Source organism: Parus major, chromosome 4 (assembly GCF_001522545.3).
Source record: "Parus major isolate Abel chromosome 4, Parus_major1.1, whole genome shotgun sequence".
Lineage (NCBI taxonomy): Eukaryota > Metazoa > Chordata > Aves > Passeriformes > Paridae > Parus > Parus major.
In genome coordinates this window covers 57,549,419-57,570,379 of record NC_031771.1, presented here as the reverse complement: position 1 = coordinate 57,570,379, position 20,961 = coordinate 57,549,419, and the positions used below count along the sequence as shown (strand labels likewise).

Below are 20,961 nucleotides of genomic sequence, written 5' to 3'. Positions count from 1 at the left end.
ATAACATCTACTAAATTTGCATTATGGAATTTGCATCTTTATCCTTCAGATTTCATTTGGAAAGTGCACAAACACATGCAGGAATTAGGCTAACAGCTGGTGTTTCTGCATCTGTGCATAATCTAGCACTCAACTTCACGGCTTTACAATAAATACTTGACCCTGATTTTTTCCCCCCTCCCCTTTTAGGAGATATTGCCAAGGCAAGTGAGGAACTGCCCCAGTTCAGCTATCCCTGTAGCACAGAGCATGGTTCCATAGCCTCCCGTGACACAGCACACTTGCACAAACAGCTTGCACAAGCAGGTGGCCAAATCTGCAACTAGTGGATTAGCAACTTTATCCCATTTAATGAAAGCCCAAGAGTTCATTAGATGAAATGATTATCCAGCAAGATCGTACGCAGCAGTTAGAGCGAGCGTGTGTGGACGGAAACCTCTGTCTAGTGGTTTGCAAATTGCTGACGGGCGCTACAAGGTGTTATTAATAACGGGGCTATCCAGCACTTAAAATGAGCTAAAATTTTCAAACTTTTCCAGTCACAGCTAAGACAGGAACGAGGCGGACCACGCGAGCAGCAGTAACACGACACCGAGCCGCCCCCGCCCCGCCACCAGACAAAATGGCCGCCCGGCGCGCGCCCCGCCCGCGGCCCCGCCCGCCGCGCGTCACGGTGGGGCGAGGCGCGCGCGCCCCTCTGGGCGCTCCGCCGCGCCCCGGAATAGCCGCCTGTTCGGCCGGGGCGGCGGGTCCGCCCTGCTGATTGGCTCCCGGCCGCGTCACTCCCGGCCCGCCCGCTCGCTGATTGGCGGGGCCCGGGGGGCGGGCCGAGGCGGCCGGCGGGCAGGAAAGCGCCATGGCGGCCGTGGCCCAGTGCGTGCGGGGTGCGCTGCGCCCGCGTCTCCCGCTACTGAACGTCGCGCTGAGGTGAGGGGGTCGCGCCGCGCCGCTCGCCCGACACCGGACGTTCGGGCTGGGGCCGTGCTCACCGCCGGAACGGGACGAGAGCGAGGCTCGGTCCCGCCGCGCTGGGGTCCCAAGCCTTGGGGAGCCCCTTCCCACAGCCGGGACGGGCCGGGCCCGCCCCCCATCCCCCGCCGTTCTTCGCTGCTCTCCCTTGCCCTTCTCCGGGAGAGCGGCCCGGCCCGACACGGCCCGGCCCGGCACTGCGGGGAGCCTGGAGAGCTCCAGGCCCGGAGTGTCCGTGCGGCGGGCGGGGATACGAGCCCTCGTGTGAGCGCGGCGCTGATCTCGCAGCCTCGTCCTTGGGTGGCTCAGCTCGCTCGGCCTCGGAAACGTCAAGAAGGGATGAAGAATCACTATTTATGCAGACAGGCCCGTGCTTGCCGCGGTGCTCGCTATACAGCGGGTACAGGCGGCACGGGGGGTGCCGCTCCAGCGGCCGAGCCCTCTTCTGCCGCGTGTGTTTTCAGAAAGGCTCTTGTCGGCGATTGCATCACGGAATTTGTTTCCAGATAGACCACGGTGCTCTGAAAACGCACACTGCCCATAAAAGCTCTGTGACTATAAGTTGAACGTAGTGGATGCTTACAGGCTGATACGTTGCAGCAGTTGTTTTCTGCTACAGTTTAATTGGCTGGAGATTGCTGCTTGTGACGGAAGGTTCTGCACGCAGTATTCACAAGCCTAGAATTGTATGAATTCGTGCTTTGATATGAGAATTTTGTGGACATTATGTGTCAAAGTGTCTTGTATGTCTAGAAGATGCTGGTATCTTACAAAATAAGCATCAGAATAATAATGTCCATCTTTTTGCCTTAGAACATCTCCACGACTGCTTTGTGCAGCAACACAGCAGAAAAATACTGGCCAGAACTTGGAAGAGGACCAGAATCAGAGCCAAAATGAGCAGAAGGTGGAACCCAGCTCTGCTGAAAAACTGTTAGCTGAAGAAAAGGCCAAACTGGAAGAACAACTAAAAGAAGTTAATGTAAGTGTTTCTGGGTTATTAGGTGGCACATGTTACAAATTTTATGCCCAAGAGCCTGCACTGCGGGTTCCCAGTGCACAGTCTGGATACAGTTCTGTGACTCCTGTTTAGTTATATAAAATCTGCAATGTCATAATTTCTTTAAACTTAAGAGTACGTGTACTACAAGATCTGCCATGCATCCCTGGTCCAAAATTAAGATAGTGGATAATTTATTTTCAGTTTCTGGATGGAATTGGACATTTTCCAGCCTGAAAATTTGTTGCTGATTTTCACATAGGTTTTGCTCAGTGGAGAAGTAATTTCTGGGAGCCACGGAAGGGTGTGAATGTGTCTCTGGTGTGTGCATTTGTGTGTGTTAAGAGTAGACTATGGAGACAGCTGCTGACTTTCCAAAGGTCAAAGTTAATGATGCTTAACTTTCATACAATAGTGTACTTAGGCCGTAGTTAGGAAGTTTCAAACCTTGTCTGTTGGAGAGCCCTTCAGACTCAAAGGGTGAAACGTCACATCCCTTCTGTGTGGCCCCGTCTTGCATTCTCTCCTGTGCATAATCCAACAGCTGAAGGATGCCCTGAGAGGTGGAAGGTGGGCATTAAGCAAAGACATTAATAAGTGCTTTATATAAAATGTTTTTCTGGAGCATTTGAGACTTCAAGAGGTAGCCCTGAAGCTTTTATAGAACCAGCATCTGTGGATCATATGTGGATTGAGTTTGCTTTCTGTTGCTCTTCCCAAAGCTCTACAGGAAGAATTTGAGATATCATTTAATTTCTTTGTTTGCTGTTGATTGCCTAATGCAGCTCTTCAGGCAGCTTGTTGACCATTTTTATTCTGTTTTGAGATTCTTCAATGGCATAGAAAGCTCAAGCATATTCAGGGTGGAAGCCATTTGGGATTGGTTGGTGAAGTACTCAATGTGGATTTTTATTTTAATAATACCATTCTATTTCACATCATTGTACATCTGCTGGTAAATTGCTGTAGTTCTAGGAATAGATCAAAACTTGATCTCAATGTCAGAGGAGTTAGGCTTCATAGTTTGTAAAGGCTGAGAAAACCATCTGATTTCCTTTCCCTCATTTCTGTGCTTGTGAAGTGAAGCAAACTTTTGTCTTAGTAGGAGGGATGGTGTGATAATTGGCATGTTGTTTCATATTACCCTAAATGGTGGATTCAGGCTGTGAAACTGTTTAAAATGCTGGTTTGTACTGAATATGCTGGTGTGAATTACTGTCAGCTGCCTGACTAGGAGGAATAACTTCTGTTACTGGTTTCTCTTCTTTAGGACAAGTACAAGCGTGCCTTGGCAGATGCAGAAAACGTGAGGCAAAGGAGCCAGAAACTGGTAGAAGAGGCAAAGTTATACGGTCAGTGGTGGTTCCTCTGGTGTTTCCTCAGTAAGGCCTGGGAAATGCAAAGCCTGGAAAAATGAAGCTGACTGGCCTTGCAGTATTGACAAGTTGTACTTCCCAGTGATCCTGACCACTTGCTTAAAAAATGCATTTGAGACAGAGTTGTATCAGAATTGTGATAATTTCTCCAGCAAAGGGCAAGACTTAAACTGCGGAAGTCAACAGCTGACATTTTCTTTAAATCTGGTATCTGGTTTCCTACAATGTGTACAGCATTAGTAGATTTTTTTAGTAAGTTTTGCAGCCTGAAACTGTGCATTTTTCATGTACTATGGTCTCAGATCTGACCAAGAGCATGGAATATTGGTTTGCCTTCTGGTTTGGGTTTTTGGATGTTTTTTCTGGGTTTGGTTTTTGTTGGGTCTTTTTTTGGGGGGGGGAGGTGTATAGGTGGGGGATTTTGTGGGGTTGGCTAGTTGGTATTTTTGGTTGGTTGGTTTTTTTTTTGTTGTTGGTTGAGGTTTTTTGTTTTGCTTTTTTGGTTGGTTGGGGTTTTTTGGTTTTGTTTGGGGTTTTTTGTTGTTAGTGGGGTTTTTTTTGAATTTGGTTATTTTTTGATTTCAGGATATTTTAATGGGTTTTTGGTTTTTTTAGCCTTTTACAGTTGAATAACTGTTCTGTTGAAGGCGATAGCTTCTAAATAGAAGTAATGCCTCTAAATGAATGGATTCTTTTCAGTGCTAGGAATGCAGAATCACTGGCTGACAGGAGTGCTAGAAGCACATCTTCCTTCAAGAGCCAGGCTAGTAACATCTCATTTAGCTTTTTGACATTTCCAACACAAATCTGTAAAACAGAAATTGTGTGCAAATGGTGCTGCAGCAGTGTGCTGTTTTATCCTGGTGTTTGATTGCCACACTGCCTCGAAAAATGAGTTATTCTTTTTCACCATGCACCATACACAGCTGTATAGTTTAATTCTCAGTACTCAAGTTCTAATTTCTGAATACAGGGTCTTCAGTTAATGTGTACTGTAAGAAAAATTACACAGTACTCTTGCATTCTTTCTCATGGATGTTTGAGTGCTTCGTCCTGAGGTTGATTTGCAGTAAGCGTTGTTTCACTGATCTACTTACCATAAAGGACCTGCAGTCATGTCTGAACTCAGAGGTGCTACAACAGAAATGAATTTACCTTGAAAACTAGATTGCATATAATCTGTAAGTTTTACTGCTTGTGCATGACCACTTGTTCTGTTGAAAAAAGAGAAACTCATTTCTGAGACTAGCATAAATTCTGAGTTGCAGTCACGGATATTTGCAAATATAACTTACACATTAAAAAACCAAACAAAACCACCTTCTGAAAGGTTTGGTTATTTGGTTTGATCCAGATAACTAGACAGCTAATTTATCTATATTTGGTACAGTTCAGCCCCTACCACAGCTCTAGTTTTTAGTTTGAAACTATGATGGGTTTTTTTCAGATTTTTGGAACTACTTGGACATTGTTTGTTAGTTACTGTAAAGAGCTTGAGTCTGTACAGAGTTATGCAGTTGTTACAGAGCCCCTTTCTGGAGAACTAGGTGATCTCCACAGATCTTGTAAGGTGCTTCCATAGTTGTGGGGGTTTTTTGTTTAAAACAAAGACTTGGCCTCTGGTAATGGTCATACCACTTCTTGCTAAGGAAAAGAAAACATCCAGAATGTGAACTAGAATTAAAAAGGTTGACCGCCTTAAAAAAAAAGACAAACCGAAAACCAAGCCAAAACCCAGTGCTGTTTGTCCTTTGCTTACCTCTATGTAGAAATGTGTTCTTTTATTGAACTATTTTGGTTTTTTTCTTGATTGCTAATGCCTTAAGTGAGCTTAGTCCTGATTCTCTGTAATGTGAGCCAGAGAGCAGCTTCAGGACAAGGATTATGGTTAACTTAGAAATTGCTCAGTATTTTCAAGGCACAGCTGCTGCCTCTGTAAAAGAGATTTGTAGTGTGAGGGAGAGGTGCAAGTTCTTTTCATTCAAGGAAGAATCCTTGTTCATCTCTTGAAATCCTCATCAGTCTGATTACATGCTTTGTCTTCTGGAAATCTTTTTATTAATAGGTAGGAATAGGGCAATAGAATGCTTTGAACATTAGGTGATGAGTGACATGAGGAAATTACATGAAGTCACCTGAAGGTTTAGGTAACTTTGGTGAGAATTTTAACTGTTGTTGTTAGGTCATTAGCATAACTTAATTCTTTTGAGTTGAAATCACATTTTTGCTCCATAAAGTAGAGGAGGCTGGTGTGGATTTCAAGGTATTTGTAATAGTTCTTTATTATCATCCAAAACCAGAAAGGGCTTTTAAGAAGATACATGATACTGCAATCATTTGGAGTAAAAATCCTAAGAGTGTAGATTATTGCTGTAGCTTTTGGGGTTGTGAGGTTGGGGGATTTTAACACTTGTTTCCCTCAGTGGACTAATCCCATTCTCTCCTCCTTTATACTTTTTCAGGGATCCAGAGCTTCTGTAAGGACTTACTAGAAGTTGCAGACATTTTGGAAAAAGCAACAGAAAGCGTTCCAAAAGAAGAAATTAAGGATGAAAACCCTCACTTGAAGAACTTATATGAAGGTCTTGTGATGACAGAAATACAGATTCAGAAAGTGTTTAAAAAGCATGGCCTGCTCAGACTGGACCCTGTCGGAGCCAAGTTCGATCCCTATGAACACGAAGCGCTGTTCCATGCTCCCGTGGAGGGGCAGGAGCCTGGCACTATCGCGCTGGTATCCAAGGTTGGCTATAAGCTGCACGGGCGCACGCTGCGGCCCGCCCTGGTGGGTGTTGTGAAAGATGCTTAGCTGCTCAAAGCTGAGAGTTTCAAATGCCATACAACTATTAAACAGCTGGATGGTTTTTCTCTCACACCATGTTTCCCTCGTTCCTCTGCTCCCTGAGAGGTTTAAATGAGTTGGTTGAGGTCTCCCAGTGAAAATGAAGTAACCGATGAAATTCTCCTGCTTAGTGGCCTTCAACATCACTGTTCCATAAGCTCTTCTTCAGTGTGAACTACAAGAGCCATTAATTAAGCCCTCCAATGCTTTAGATTAGATAACGTTTTTTTACAACTATTGCTCCTGAGAAGGTGAATTAAATTGGAAATAATGAAATGCTCACAAGAGTGTTGCAATTTCAGGTTTATCACTGTGTGTAGATTGAAAATGCAGATAGTGGTTCAAACACTTCTTTGGTTTTGTACAGTCTCACATTGCAGAAGTGGGTGACATAGTACAACCAACCTGCTTTCTGCAAGCACCCATCAGCTTTTACACACTGATGTGAGAAATGCCCTGTTTTGTCTATTTGAAAATAATCTCTCAACACCTGAAACCTGTGTGAATTCTGACCTGTAAATAAATGGCAATGGAGATTAGATATCTTTTGTAATTATTCAGCCTTTTTGTCCTGTACTAACATTGAATCAAGAAAACCATCCAATACTTGTATGGCATTGAAGAATCACTAGAATTTATCCTATCTCTGGATTTTTAATTTAATGTTGTATAAATTGGTTTAAACTATTTTTATAGTCTTGTAATTTCCAGCTTTGAAATCAGTTTGTTACGCAAACTGTACTTACAATCCTGCTGAGAGCCAGAACACCCAAAGAAGTAAGTTGCTGACAGTTTGGTATATGATTTCTTTTAGGCTTACATAAATAATTGCATGTAAGTGGCTCAAACAAAAGTGTGAACTTAGTTTCATTTTCATTATTTCTTACTCAGCATGGATCTTGGGTTGAACCAGAACTTTTCCCCATTCAGCTCTTGCCATGTCTAACTCTACTGCTGCTCCCAATCCTGCAGAATCAGGCTAAAATATAATACATGATTCAACACCTGAATGACATTTGTCTGGTCACCTGGATATAGGAGTGGGTGGAACCTGGCAAATTACACAACTGACAAAGGATCCCTCCTCTTGTATCCTGAAGGCCCACCCACACTATTAACACACAGGACAGAATCTTCAAACTTAGGGAAGTTATTAGGCCCTGTAAAAAGTACTTCTGAATTTTTTACCATGTTTCTGGTTGTTGTGGATTAAGGAGCTTCTTACCTTAAAGTCAGGTATTGATAATATTTTTTGTGGTTCAGATGCAGAGTTGCCAAGAGCTTACTGAACCACTGGACCTACTCATTGTGAGAAGTGATTACTCATTCCGTAAGACATTTTTCCCAGTGCTGGTTTCCTTGATGGAAATTAAACAGTTAACCAGAAACAGCCTAAGTGCATAAAACTGGAGGTTAGCCATGTTAGACATACTCATTCATTCTCAGCTCTTAGAAAGAATGCTTCAACTGGGCAGGGGAAGGAGAGTAATTTTTTGATGTGTGAAGACAGCTACAATGTTAATTTTTTTTTTTTTAAACTAATCAAGTACAGGGAAAAAAATGCAAAGATGGAGTTTAAAAATACAGGGGAAAATAGGGGATTCCATATACTGAAGTTGAATTTGGAAGTATCTTTCCTCCATCTGGGTTTAAGAGCACACTGTAGTTGTGTGAATTAGGATTGAAGAAATGGTTTTGTTGCTCTTTGCTTGGGACCTGTTCTCACAAGTGATGTCAAAAAGGGACCATTTTATGTACCTTTTAATAACTGTCATGTGTTGTTTTGTCCCTTCCCAAGCCCTCTGGATCTAAACTAAATGTAATAACGTCCTTAGTATAGAAGTTTTTCCAAAAGGGAGTTAAAACAAAGGCACACTTTATTCCCTAGCAGATGAAGATTTTGTTATCGAGCTTCCCAGTGCTTCACACACACTGTCATTTTTGGACTACATCAATTCATTCAGGTGTTCTCAAACACAAGGTCCTGTTAAATGTTCAGCACAAGGTTCACCTTTAAAGCTGGTAACTTGAGTCATTTAAGTGGCTCCCCCTCCCTGGCCTGTCCTCCAAGGGGCTTTGGCATGGAGTGGGTCAGTCTATGGAGAGCTCCAGCCTGTGCACTCTGCGCTACCCCAGGAAGGAGCACTGATGAAATCTAAGAACAGCTAAGTAGTTCTGAAATTTAAGTATCCAATAAAGTTACCACCTTTACCAGCTCTTTCATAAACACTACATTTCCACCCATCACATTCAGCTACAATGCATCTCCACTTGTTACTGCAAAGACTTAAGTCATTTTCCTCATTGCCCAAGCTACATTATTGTTAAATCAATCATAGAAAGAAACTTTAATATAAGTTTATTTACCAATACACAATGCAAAAATCTAGTAAAATGCTGTATGCACAACATCAGTTAGGCTTTGTGTGATTTCAGCACGGGTGTTTGTGGCACAGCTACAACTGTAAACATCAAATGAATGCAACATTCCCTTTAAGGAAGAAAGAAGCTGATAAGTAGAACATACTCTTGGGGCATCTCGCTTCATAGTATCTAGTGTATCATCACTTAGGAGTGACTGGGCCACAAGCAGAAACATTTTGTGAGAAACAGAAAATCAGAAGGCTTCATGAGCCTGTGTTCCAGTTGTAAAGGAATCAAATGCAGCAGCTGCAGAAGAGAATAATGGCAGAGTGCTTAGTTTGGGTGATTTCCAAGGCAGTTCCTGGTCACAGACTAGTGCAAACCCCCAGATGCTGTTCTCACTGTGTGCTGGGCCTGCCATGAACAGGGGACAGGAGGGGCTGCAGCCAGAATACTCTGCAGCATGTGAGCCCAGCGCCGGGCAGTGCACACGGAGTGAGATGGAACTCCCTCCAACACAGCGCTGGGACGGGACACACAGCACAGCCCCTACCCAGAGCACAAGGTCAGGATTTTAAACAGTTTGGAGAGTGTTGCTTTTTCATAGGCTTACATCAATGCTGTTAAGACAGATACTATCATTAGTAATAACTTTAATTAGAAAAGTCAAGAGCGTTAAGCATATAAAACACCTTGTCATTAGCAACATGAAGGCTGGGTTATTTGTACAGTACAGGAAGCACTTCCAGATCAACACAAAATACAAGTTGAAAGAGCTCTTTGTCATCTCAGCCCCTTCACCACAGAAGAGAAGCAGCATAGTTGTAGTAAATTGCTGGATTAACATTAACTGCATCTCAATTTATAAGCAAACAGAAAACCAGCAGCTCATAACAAAGGAATGCTTAGACTAAATCAGTTCCATGTGAAATATGGAACAGCAGCATCCTCTAGTGCAAGTCACCTTTAAAATTAAAAGCATAGCTGACAATGAGACATTGCTTCTAGGGAAGCCCTTTCCAAGGGACTAGTATTTGCTAAAGCAAACATTTACCACCTTGAGTTAGCTTGCAAGTACAAAATAAATATTGATATCCATATTGCATACATTAAAAATACTTTATTTTACATTCATTTTGATGTTTAATAAGTTACATCTAGCACCAAAGAAACATTTTGGGGGGGGCTGAGGAATTAAGAAGCTACAAAGTGTAAATGCAGAATTCACTTCAACATTTAAATGACTCATTGGTGCCTAGATTTTTTCCTAAGTTATTGTTCAGATGGGCTTTACGCTATTGCTTCAGTTTAACTTAGATGTGCCAAAACAGTGTAGAAACATGAAAATCACAGATTTGAGGGGGAAAAAAAACCCAAAAGAACCAAAACTGAAACAGTTCTCTTAACCTCCCAGCTACATGCAGAACTGAGGCTTCATAACAGCATGTTATGGTAGTTAGGTAACAAGTTACAGGAAGAACCAAATTGCGTAACTAGAATGCTGAAAAGAAAAACTGAGCTACCTTCCCAAAGGAGTAGGACAGAGAAAATAACCAAGGGTTTATACCTTATGAACTTGGTGTGCTGCATGTACATGCATATAGGGTGGAAGTGGTTATTAAAGCTACTCAGCACATTGCAGTTAGCTCCACTGCTGCCAAGAAGAGACAGTTTTGTCTCAAGTCTGCCACAACAAACCACTTACAGATAAGCCAAACAAAGTATTACATCCCAGAGGACATAGCCCTTACCTTTTCTGAAGGGACATAACATCATAAGCTCAAAAGAAAAAGGCACTAGAGTTTTGGTTTTTTTCCTTAGAAATGCTGGCTTTGTAATTGTACCCCTTTTACTCAATTCACTGGTAACACTAGTTTGGTAATGCTGGATGTATTAAAGGAAACCCAGTTCTGATCAGAACAGCTCTGCCAAACTGCAGAATTAATACTGTTTTAAGATTTTGTGGTATCCTTACTGACTACAGCCCAAAGCATCAAAGCAAGATGACATTTCCAGATCTTGCACTCATATTGAAGCCATGTTGAAGTCAGGTTCCAAGTTTTGGTGTTTTGGTATACCTGCACTCCAGAAGACCTGCCCAGCCTGCCTCCAGTCACAGCTTCCTGCTCCAGACACAACCAGCAGAGAGGCTTAGGCACAAGTAACTCGTGCCATCTTCCACATGGCAGCCACTATTTTTTATTCATTTGGTTAAATACCAGCATGGGAACTGAAGGATGAAATGGGCATAAAATTTTTTTTCTAATCCTTCTTCAACATCTTTCTCTTAATCAATTGATACTGCTAGAATGGTACTGTGGGTCTGGTGTTTGTGTTTCCTGCTGTGTTACACCCAGCTGGTGCCCAGCTCCAGCAGCACTCCAGGCTGCAGCTGTCAGAACTGGAGGAGATCCCTCCCAAAGTGCACTCTTCTTCTACCTGTCAGTAAATTCAGATTCAACATACCTGGGATGCTACATTTCAAGGTATGTGAAATTAGAACCCTACAGTGGCTGGATTAAGCACTCCAAATTCAGGAACACTTTGTGCATTTTGACCAAATCCGCATCAATTGTTATTTCTGTTTTTAAAGACCAATCTCAGTGATCACACCCCATTTGAGCATTACTCCCTTTCCCTGACTTCCCAATGAAATTCAGGCAGCAGCTACACATCCTCAGCCCATGTGAGCTCAGCAGTTAAGATCCCAGAGGAGAAGCGGGCTCCCCCAACAAGGAAAAACTGATTCTGCTGCCTGAGGCTGTCAACTTCTGCCAAACACCTCACTGCCTATTCTCCCAAATCCCATTTCTGGCCCAAATCAGGTACCTTGCTGTAGCTGACCCCTCCTCTGGAGCAGAGCACCACAGCTGCTGGGGATTCCTGACACTCCAGTACCAAGCAGGAAACGTCAAATCTACAGAGGGGTCTGTTTCAGGAAACTCACATCAAAGCAATTCCCGGATCAGCTGGGAGCTCTTTAAGAATCCCCCTCCATAGCACACATCCCTGGAGGCATCTCACCTACCACATTTCCTTCCTTCCTCCCTTCCTGCTACGGCTCACCCCTGCTTTATTCTCAACAGGAACTCTCATCCTGGTGTCCCCAAACCTTGTCTGTAGTTACTAAGGAGAATGTTCCAAAAGCTTAGCAATGGTCACAGAAGCCCCCGCTCACCTGCTCCTGAGCACAGGACTTTTGTAAACTTCATTTTGCTGCCAGCATTATGCCAAAAAAAAAACAAAACAAAAGGTGAAGAAAGTTTCCAGCAAATGAAACTATCTCCTACCTTCAAAGAAAAGCAAGGATTACACTGATATTCATTTATCCAATAGTACGGACTAAAACAACTACTCTGGGACTACCGGACTTGAGTAAGTTCACGTGAAAAAATCTGTTCTAATAATGTACCCAAAAGCAGTGAAATCCAATGTAGAAGTTTCACAATTAAGTATTTTCCATGATCCAAAGCAAAAGTCTATTTGAACCACCATGGATCATGATGACTGTGGGGGCTTATGTATTTGCTCTTTTGTGTTTTTAAGCGACATGGTTTCTATATCTTTGGGGAGGGAAGGAAAAAATAACGGAGTCCTTGAGGCTGTAATGGGCCTCTGCTGTGTTTTTGCAGATCAACTGAATTTCATGAAGCATCCCTGGATATCCAACCACTTTCTGTCAGAAAGTTTAAAATCCTTTTCTTCAGTACCTTATCTAAGTAACTGGGAAGGCGACTCTTTGAAGGAATTCCTTGTCTTTTTTGGAGATGGTCTTTAATGATGATAGTTTTTACAGTCACGTAACGTGCAGGACTCAAGTTCAGAGAGCTGCAGAGCACCTTTTCCCTGTCCGATAAGAGTTCAAAGCCAGGCAGGTTTTCAATGGCAGCAAATTCACCTTCTTTACCCTCTTCCTTCCCTCTCTTGGAACTAGCTATGTTCTTGTTCTCCTTCCTTTTTTCCCGTTTGTGCCTGGCCGCCTCATACTCTGCCGACTCCTCCATTTTGGTGATCCCATTTCGCCGATACCGCTGCAGCTCCCGAATCTTCGCTCGAAGTATCCTCTCCTTGTGCATGTTCTCGAAGAAGTCTTCAAACTCCTTACAAGACATGAACTGGTACAAAGGCCTCAGTTTCAGCCTCAACTCCTTTTCTTCTTTTGTGATCTTTCGTTTTGGAGCTTTCTCCTTGTCTTTTTTATCCTTCCCCAGGAAGGCCGGTACCAAATTATAATCTCGCGCAATGTTCTTCCGCCGTTGCCTCTCCTTGAGTTTCCTCACGTACATGTCCACGTGAGCTCTTTTTAACTCAATTTCCACGTCGTCATCGTCGTAGTTCACCGAGAGGCCGCTGATGAGCGTCTCGGCGTCCTGGTCGTACTCGATCTCGTAGTCGTCGCGGAGCGGCATGTACCCCAGCTGCTGCTGCTCGGCCACCGAGATGTCCAGCGGCGGCAGCGGCGTCGTCAGGCTTGGAGACAGCGGGCCGCCGCTGGGACACGTGTGGTCCGTCACCCTGTTCGGAATCGTGTCAGGGATGCAGGCTTTTCCCAGGTTGCCATGGATATACATGCTCACATAATGTTCCATCACCTCCTGAGGTGTTCGGGACGCTCCCACATGAGCAGCCATGTCCTCCTAAACAGAAAAAAAGAAGGAGTGATAAAACGATTCCCATTACATCTCCAGCATAATGAGCACTCAGGAAAGAACACGACTTTTTCCTTGCTCCCCAAAAGCCAACTCCCAGTACCTAAACTCCTCTAGCAATACTGGCCATATTTCTATCAGAGCTGCGGTTTCAGCTCTGGCTGAGTGTTTACAGTACATAGAGGCAGGTAAGCCACGAAAACAGCAGCACACGGTGATTCCTGAGCACCCATGGCACTCCCACGAAGCCAGCTCACCATCACCAGGAAGCTTTCCAAGTCCCAAGCCAACACCAAGAGCACTGTACAGCTTGGGTTTTGCTTCTTTATATCACATCACTGAGGAGCAACACGAAAATAAACAACAGTACTTACTCTAAGATTAACAATATCTATTCTTTCCTAGTTATTTAACAGCTAGGCAAGCTTCAGTAATTGTACACTTCAAGATTTTCAAAAAGTCTTTGTCTTTAATGAAGCAAAATATAAGTAACAACTAATCAAATAAAAAATTATTCAAATGGTCTAGTGGAGGGCAATGAGGATGACTATGGGACTGGAGCACCTCTCTTACAAGGACAGACTGAGGGAGATGGGCTTGTTCAGCCTCAAGAAGGGACAACTGAGAGGGAACATCAGCAATGTCCATCAGTATCTGAAAGGAGGTGTCAGAGGATGAAGCCAGACTCTGCTCTGTGGTGTCAAGCAATAGGACAAGAGGCAACAAGCACAAACTGATGCACAGGAAGTCCCACATGTACACGAGGAAGAACTTCTTCACCTGTGCAGGTGACTGAGCACTGGGACAGACTGCCCAGGGAGGCTGTGGAGTCTCTCTCACTGGAAACAGTCAAGAATTGTCTAGATGCAATCCTGTGCAATGTGTTCTGGGATGACCCACTGTAATCCTTTCCAACCTGACCAATTCTGTGATTGTGAAATAATACTTTCTTACGGCTGCTTTTTAAAACCAAGTCCGGCTGTGCGGTGACGCTGAAGGCGAGCAGCCAGCCCGCAGCTGGGACATACTGAAGGCAAAGGCCGAGCACGAGTAAGAGGCAGCTGCAAGAGCTGTGACACGGCCGGGCTGACGGGGGGCAAACGCACAACTTCAAGGAGCGACAGGTCCGAGCAGCCGGGTGCGCTCCTCGGAGCAGCGGAGAGCCCGTCCGGAGAGACAGGGGCAGCCCGGGGCCCCGACGCGCCCCCGGGGCTGCTGTCAGGGCCGCCGGTCCGAGGAGGAGGATCGCCCCCGCCCCTTGTCCCTCGCCCCTCGCCCCTTACCCAGTTGCCGAAGCCGAACTGCTCGATGGCGTCCAGCAGCAGCTGCTCCTCGCGGCTGCTCCAGCCGCCCTCGGCCTCGGCGCCCCAGAGGGTGAAGCGGCCGCCGTCCACCAGCTGGTAGCCGTGCCATCGGCGGTGCGGGCCGATCTCGGCGCCCGCCGAGAAGCACTCGGGGCAGAGCTCGATGTCGGCGCACTCGGTGCAGCGGAAGCGCAGCGGGCTCACCTCGGCCAGGCAGTACACGCAGTACTTCTTCCCCAGTTCCGCCATCTTACCCCGCCCGCGCGCGCGCGCGGCCGCGCCCCCGGCGCCCGCGCCGCCAATGGCAGCGAGCTCGGGGGGCGGGGCCGCGGCGAGCACCGGCCAATGGGGCCGCGGCAGGCGGGCACGGGGGGGAGTCAGCGCGAGGGGACGGCTCCGATTGGCCGAGCCGGACCCGTCGGCCCTTCCCGCGGCCAATGGGAGGGGCCGCCCCCAGCGGAGCCGCCGCGCAGGGGCCGCCCGCCAGGGGGCGGGGCCGCGCACGGGAAGGGGCGGGGCCGAGCGGGTGCCCGGCAACGGGAGAAGCGGGGCGGGGCCTTGGGAGGAGCCGGCACTGTCCGGCCGCTGCTGCCCCGGCGGGGAGCGGAGATACAGAGCACTTCTCCCAGCCCCGCAGAAAACATCAGGCTGAGGCGTGAAAAAAAATGCTTTGTGACTATGCAACTTGCAATAAACTAAGATTTCGCCTTTTCAAACAAAGGCAGGATAAGATATTTAAGCATTCCTCAGTTCTGTGCATGCCACAAAGGTGTATTTACAAATATTGTTCACAATATATTTATCAGACCTCAGGCCTAGTCCAGAGAAAGACGTATAAAAAGGGATAAAACCACAGGCACAGTAAGTATGGGATCCTCTAAATGTCTCAGGGAATTTAGCAAGTATTTTAACATGAGAACTTGGAAAGCATCAACAAAAAGTCCTCTACCTTCTACACACAACTGGCCCAAAGTTCTCTTTCTGAACAGACAAAAACTGCTAAAGCCACCTGTGAAGAAAAAGAATAGTACTGGAATTTCTAATATCTGAATTACACAGACAACAGTGGATTAAGGTAACTTTACATGACTTTATTTAACAAAACCATTTATTTACAGTTGAAAAAAGTTCCAGTTTGATACACATATCTAAACAAAACGAACGTGGTAACTACATAACCCAATTTAAACATGATGTACAGGAGATGTACCAACACTTCTCTAGATATCATTCTTGTTTTAAAACATTCAAAAATAAGCTGTTACAAGGTACCTTTTTTTTTTCCAAATGAAATTGTTTACTAAATGAAATAACATTAATGATTGACTGCAGATTGAAGTTGCAAAACTGCTTTATTATAAAGTGCAGATTGTAAAGAATCCCAAAGCTGGTTGGAGTTTTCTGGTTTCTCTGATCTGCTGCATGTACAGTGGTACTTTTCATGAATTGCAGCAGTTTTATTTTTCTTTAAACTCATGAAGAAACGAAAGTTTGCATGATGGGGACATTTGCTCCATGAAAGAAAATCTCATGCATATTGTTACAGATACTTTCAAGTACCTGGACAATAAAATTGTCAATTTTTTTATGCAATTCCCTGAATTTCTTAAAGAAGATTTCTGTATTAGCTAATTAAGAGATTTGGTATACTGCAATAAACTTGAAAAGCTCAGTGGCAAGAAATTCTATGCCATTACTACTCAGCTCTGTTTTTATCAAAATTCAAGCATTACCTTCAAATCAAGTTATTGAGAAGTTGAAATAATTGCATGTTTAGGCAGGTGATTTTTTTCACATGTATTTTGTTTGAAAACAAACTGTGCAAAGCTCCTTATTGCATTGCTGTTTCTTCATTAAAGAACATACCTTATATACACAAAGAAATCATTTAGAAAATATATACAACTTCTAAGAACAGATCAGATCACAAAACAAAGTAATTACATTTGCAAGTAACAAACAGTGCACAAGTGTTGCAGCAGGCCTTTTCCCCACAACTATGCCCACTGTCACTGTTACATTCAACATCTTATTGAGAAGAGAAAAAGAACAGGCTGTCGATGGCTGCCAAGATACCTAGTAGCTAAAAAATGCATTTTTAAGCAGACAAATGAACCACACTTGTAGACTTGCTTTAAAAAAAGATACAAATGTAATTGCAATGAAGACTTAAATCACAAAGCCAGTTACAGTACCACCTAAATACGTATATTGAGGAAAAAGTGATCTCTGTGTTCAATAAACCATTTAAAAGCATAGTGCAAATGTTTTGGATGGTAGGCCTCTCATATTCTTTGTGGAAAGGCATATTTGTTGTAGTAATAGAAAAAGTAATATTAAAAAACACTTACTGACCTTCCTGCTTTCTATTGCACTTCAAAGCAATGGAGCATACAAGTACCAGTCACTGAGGACAAATTCTGTACAAATTCTGAGTGAATTAACATGTTTCCTATCACATCTTAATGTCTATTTTCAGTAAGTGATGACCTAGAAGATGTCTTGTGGAGGAATTAAGATGACCAACAAAAAACCACATCCATTACACCAGCTACACAAAGTGGACAGGAGAAGAGGTCAGTGAGGTATCGGACTTGCAGGCTGCATTTGCATTACACATCTTTCAAAGTGATTGTGAGTCCTCACTTACCAGGGAGTCTTGTTCTCACTCTTCTTCAAGTTACAATCAAATTATCCCTCATAGAAATAATGTTTGTACACCAAAGGACAGTGTTTTGATTATGTCCCACAGTCCTTCACACTGTACACTGAGTTGAGCAGTGTGCAACTATTCTTCTTGTTTTTATTCAATGCCAAAATAATCAGCATAAAACAGCTGATGAGCACTGGGAAACTGCTGACCATACAGCTGGAGGATTTAGTAACGTCTGTTCACAGTTAACACAAATATTGCTTCAGTTACATTTCCCTTTTCAATCATTATCATTAGTATAAAATAGGCTTTACACTATATATTATGCAATAAACATTCTTGTAAATCAGAGGCACTCATGATTTGCCCTTCAATATTCACCTGAATGCAGAGAGGATCCAAGATGTATGAGGGATTTATGTAACAGCAGTTTGCTGCTGCTGTAACTCACTCTCATGTATTAGGGGTCGGATAAAACACTCAGAAATGACAGCTTGTACTTCTTCTGATGGTGTCTGGCACATTTCCCAATGAATTTCTTTAACTTGTCACTCTATGGATCAGCTCCACATAACTTTCCCACTATGGCAGCAGCAGCAGCTTCAGGAGATTACATAAAACCTTTTCTGCAGCAACACTGGCAAACATCAACTGTTCTCCTACTGCTCTTCCTCCTTAGTTCTGCCAGTGAGCAAAGCTGGATTTAAAGCTACCAAAGTTGCTTTAACCATTTCTCAGTTTATCTTCTAAGTCCAGTTTTATCTCCATGACTGGACACATGGCACATGAATAAGTAGTTGGTAGGCAAGAACATCCCAAAAGAGCAGGGTGCCAGGAGAGGGACAGACACGTGGAAACATGCATTTAGTAGTATGTGACGTTGGCTTTAAGAAAAGACAGCACAATTGGGAAATGATGCCACCTTAATACCAGAACCCTCTTGGTGAGTTTGGAATCTAGTCTGATGGGTGGAATTTCCTCCATATGCATCCAGATTGGAAAAATAAATTTCCAAGGCATCTTGAAGAATAATTAATTTTGCACTGCTAATTTGACTTCTCCTCCAAGCTTACCTTCTACTTAACTTTTTCTTATTAAAGAAAGGAATGTAGTTCTATGTCTACATGATTTCTTTGGTAAATGGGACCCACAGCCTATAAAATCAGAAGCATTTCTTAAGAAATGGTCCTTAAAATTCCAGCACCAGTTATCTAAAATCCAGGTCCAGCTACTGTTACAGGTATTGGAAATATATCCTGCCTAAGAATGAAACGGGAATAGCTGTCAAAGCAACCAACATTGCTGAATGTCCAATCTTTTAAAACATTTAAAAAAAAAAAATTTAGAAATTTTTTTTCTTAGACCCTTGATGATATTTTGTTTCACTGCCCTCATCAGAAGTACAGAATGTGTAATGCTCTCCACAGCATATGCTCATACTACTAAAAATTTAAGGCTAAGCCTAGGTTTAATTTATAAGGGGTTTATCCCCTAATGTCCTTGCTTCTTTCATTTTTTTTTCACTCCTCCTCCTCCTCGTTTTTCTTCTCTCCCCCTTAAGGCTATTCTACTGCTAAATATAACTCTGAACTAACACTTTGATTTGCAGGCTCATACATGTCAGACAGTAATCAGTAATTCTGCCACTTTAGCTCTTTTCCCGGGAGTCACTGGAGGCAAACCCAACATTAACGTTTGAGTGAAGGACTTCCTTTTTCCATTTCCCGGTTATCTTTTTGCAGAGCAGCCAGTATCTAGACATTCCAAGAAATGAGAGAGAAGAAAAGCATTAGATTAAAAAAATTACTCATAAATTCATTCTGAAGAGTTTCCAATTATGTTTGAGCAGTACTATTGTAACTATCACATGTAATTAAATTTAGAGAACCTCTCCACTGACAAGAGACCTCTCCCATAAGTCCTTGTGACATGGTGGATAGAAACACATTTAACAAAGGTTTAAACTCCATCTCCCCCTCCAATACACACTTTCAAAGCCTGCAAACAACAGGACCGTTATCTCTCCTTTCCCATGAGGGAAGTAGCAGCAAGCTGGGAATTTATTTGGAATGCAATCCTCATGCACACATGGTATGTTCAAGGAAGGTGAGACAACTGAAAAACCTGTGGAGCCACTCCTGCTCTGAAGGTTAGAAATCCTCATCTCAAAGATAAAGCTGGCAATCCCCAGCATCTACAGGCACTGCTACCCCAGGAACCAGAAACACCCAGTTGCAGCTGGATTTCCCCAACCACTACGTTTAACACCACCTTTTGTTTTCTCTGCAAAAAAGCAATTGGATAAAATGGGAAGAGGTCTATTATGGAATGACTCACAAATTGGACTGTATTGCTGCTTTGAACAAAGAGGAAAAGAAAAAGATGGAGCTTCCTCTCTCCAACATGAATGGCTGCTACAGCCACTTAATGATTTCCACATTCAGATGACACATCTTTTTTCTTTAAACTGGAATTTAGTTGAAATTACAGCAATGAAACAATTTCTGAAATCACATGCTAAATCCCAATAAGGAAGTCAGAGATGCAATCACTTCTAAAGAGCCCAAAATTAGGCAGAGATCTTCAAGAAGATAAAAATGACTATATAATGTGTGGCCTGACAAATTGTCATATTCTCCCAAAGAGTGGAATTCTGATTTTAAGTATCAAGTTGCAATATTGCCAGCAGCTTTGTAATTAATACATTTTCAATGTTGTGTGACTTTTTACTTCATAAATGTCATTCAATATTTCAATTTTGAATGTTGACAGGGCTCTCCCTTTCCAGAGGAGATTAAGCTGAGGTAATCCACTCATCTCAATGTATGCTAAAAGCATGAAGTGAGCTACACAGTCCTACCTACCCATAAAATCAAACACTAACTCAGCTAAACCTTCTTCCAGATGTTGCCAAAACCCATTTTTATGAGTAAAGTAAAATCATCAGTTACCAAAGATTGACATCCTCTTTACCTGAGCCCATTTTTTGTTTCTACTTTGCATCTGAATGGCAGCAATAGATGTGAAGAATTCTTCTGCAGGCAAGTCCTCTGGTAGCTTTGTTAAAAACTGAGCTATATGAATGAAGTCCATTTTGGTCAAAATATCTTCAAAAAGTTTTAGTATTCCCAGCGCTGTACGGAATAAGAACTCTTCTCCATCGCGGCAGAACACATCCCAGACACGACAAGCCAAGTCTAGTGGCAAAGATTTGCTATACAATGTGAATATCCTGAAAGGCAGAAAAAAATTTTCAGAGTTACTAGACAAAAAGTCTCAGATACTCACAGAAGTACACATGGCAATCATCAGTAAGTTTGAGGCTTCTCAAATATTTGTGATTTAGTATTTCTTTCTATATTTCAGAAATACTTCTGTTAGTTGCAGCACACCAATCCATGAAAAAATATAAAATTGTACAACCATTAAGGCACGGTCTCATGGTTTGATTTTCTTGGATCATGCCAGAAGAAACAATACACAGGGTTCAATAATGGGCATATAATGACCACAGCTGTAATAAAAGGCCTATTTAATCATCACTTCAAAGCTGAAAATTGATGCAGTTTTAGTTGCAAAAACTCAAAAAGCTGAACCTTAAGACAACTGGCAATGGGAATTTTGTGTTTCAGATAAAGGAAATGAGTAAAATTAACTCTTGAGTTCCAGGCTTGATTTACTGGCAAAGTAATAATATCACGAGTTTTTGAGGAAGGATCAGCTTGAACTCCCTTGAGTTGAGAAAAACAGGCAAGGCAGGATGTTCAGGTGTATGCAGGTGTAGATAGTGGTGGTAAGATGGTG

At 43.2% G+C, this 20,961-nt stretch overlaps 3 protein-coding genes across 5 annotated transcripts in view; 1 reads left to right on the top strand and 2 right to left on the bottom strand.

Moving 5' to 3' along the window:
- Positions 1-807: 807 nt before the first annotated feature.
- On the top strand, positions 808-6,976 carry GRPEL1 (GrpE like 1, mitochondrial). The gene is made up of 4 exons (XM_015625513.2): positions 808-927; positions 1,783-1,951; positions 3,240-3,321; positions 5,808-6,976. The coding sequence occupies exons 1-4, from the start codon at positions 857-859 to the stop codon at positions 6,152-6,154; spliced, it is 669 nt and encodes a 222-aa protein (XP_015480999.1). The 5' UTR covers positions 808-856; the 3' UTR covers positions 6,155-6,976.
- A 1,554-nt stretch (positions 6,977-8,530) lies between these two features.
- On the bottom strand, positions 8,531-14,783 carry TADA2B (transcriptional adaptor 2B). The gene is made up of 2 exons (XM_015625512.3): positions 14,484-14,783; positions 8,531-13,188 (listed from the first exon to the last, which is right to left on the bottom strand). Exons 1-2 carry the CDS (start codon positions 14,751-14,753, stop codon positions 12,196-12,198), a joined length of 1,263 nt encoding a protein of 420 aa, XP_015480998.1. The 5' UTR covers positions 14,754-14,783; the 3' UTR covers positions 8,531-12,195.
- A 791-nt stretch (positions 14,784-15,574) lies between these two features.
- The window catches only part of TBC1D14 (TBC1 domain family member 14), a 63,078-nt gene continuing 57,691 nt past the window's right edge, over positions 15,575-20,961 (bottom strand). For all 3 annotated transcript variants that reach the window (XM_015624707.3, XM_033513669.1, XM_015624708.1), the window contains 2 exons: positions 20,131-20,389; positions 15,575-18,911 (listed from right to left, as the gene is read on the bottom strand). In XM_015624707.3, coding sequence (XP_015480193.1) covers positions 18,846-18,911; positions 20,131-20,389 — 325 coding nt within the window. In that variant the 3' untranslated portion in view covers positions 15,575-18,845. The remainder of the gene's footprint in view (positions 18,912-20,130; positions 20,390-20,961) is intronic.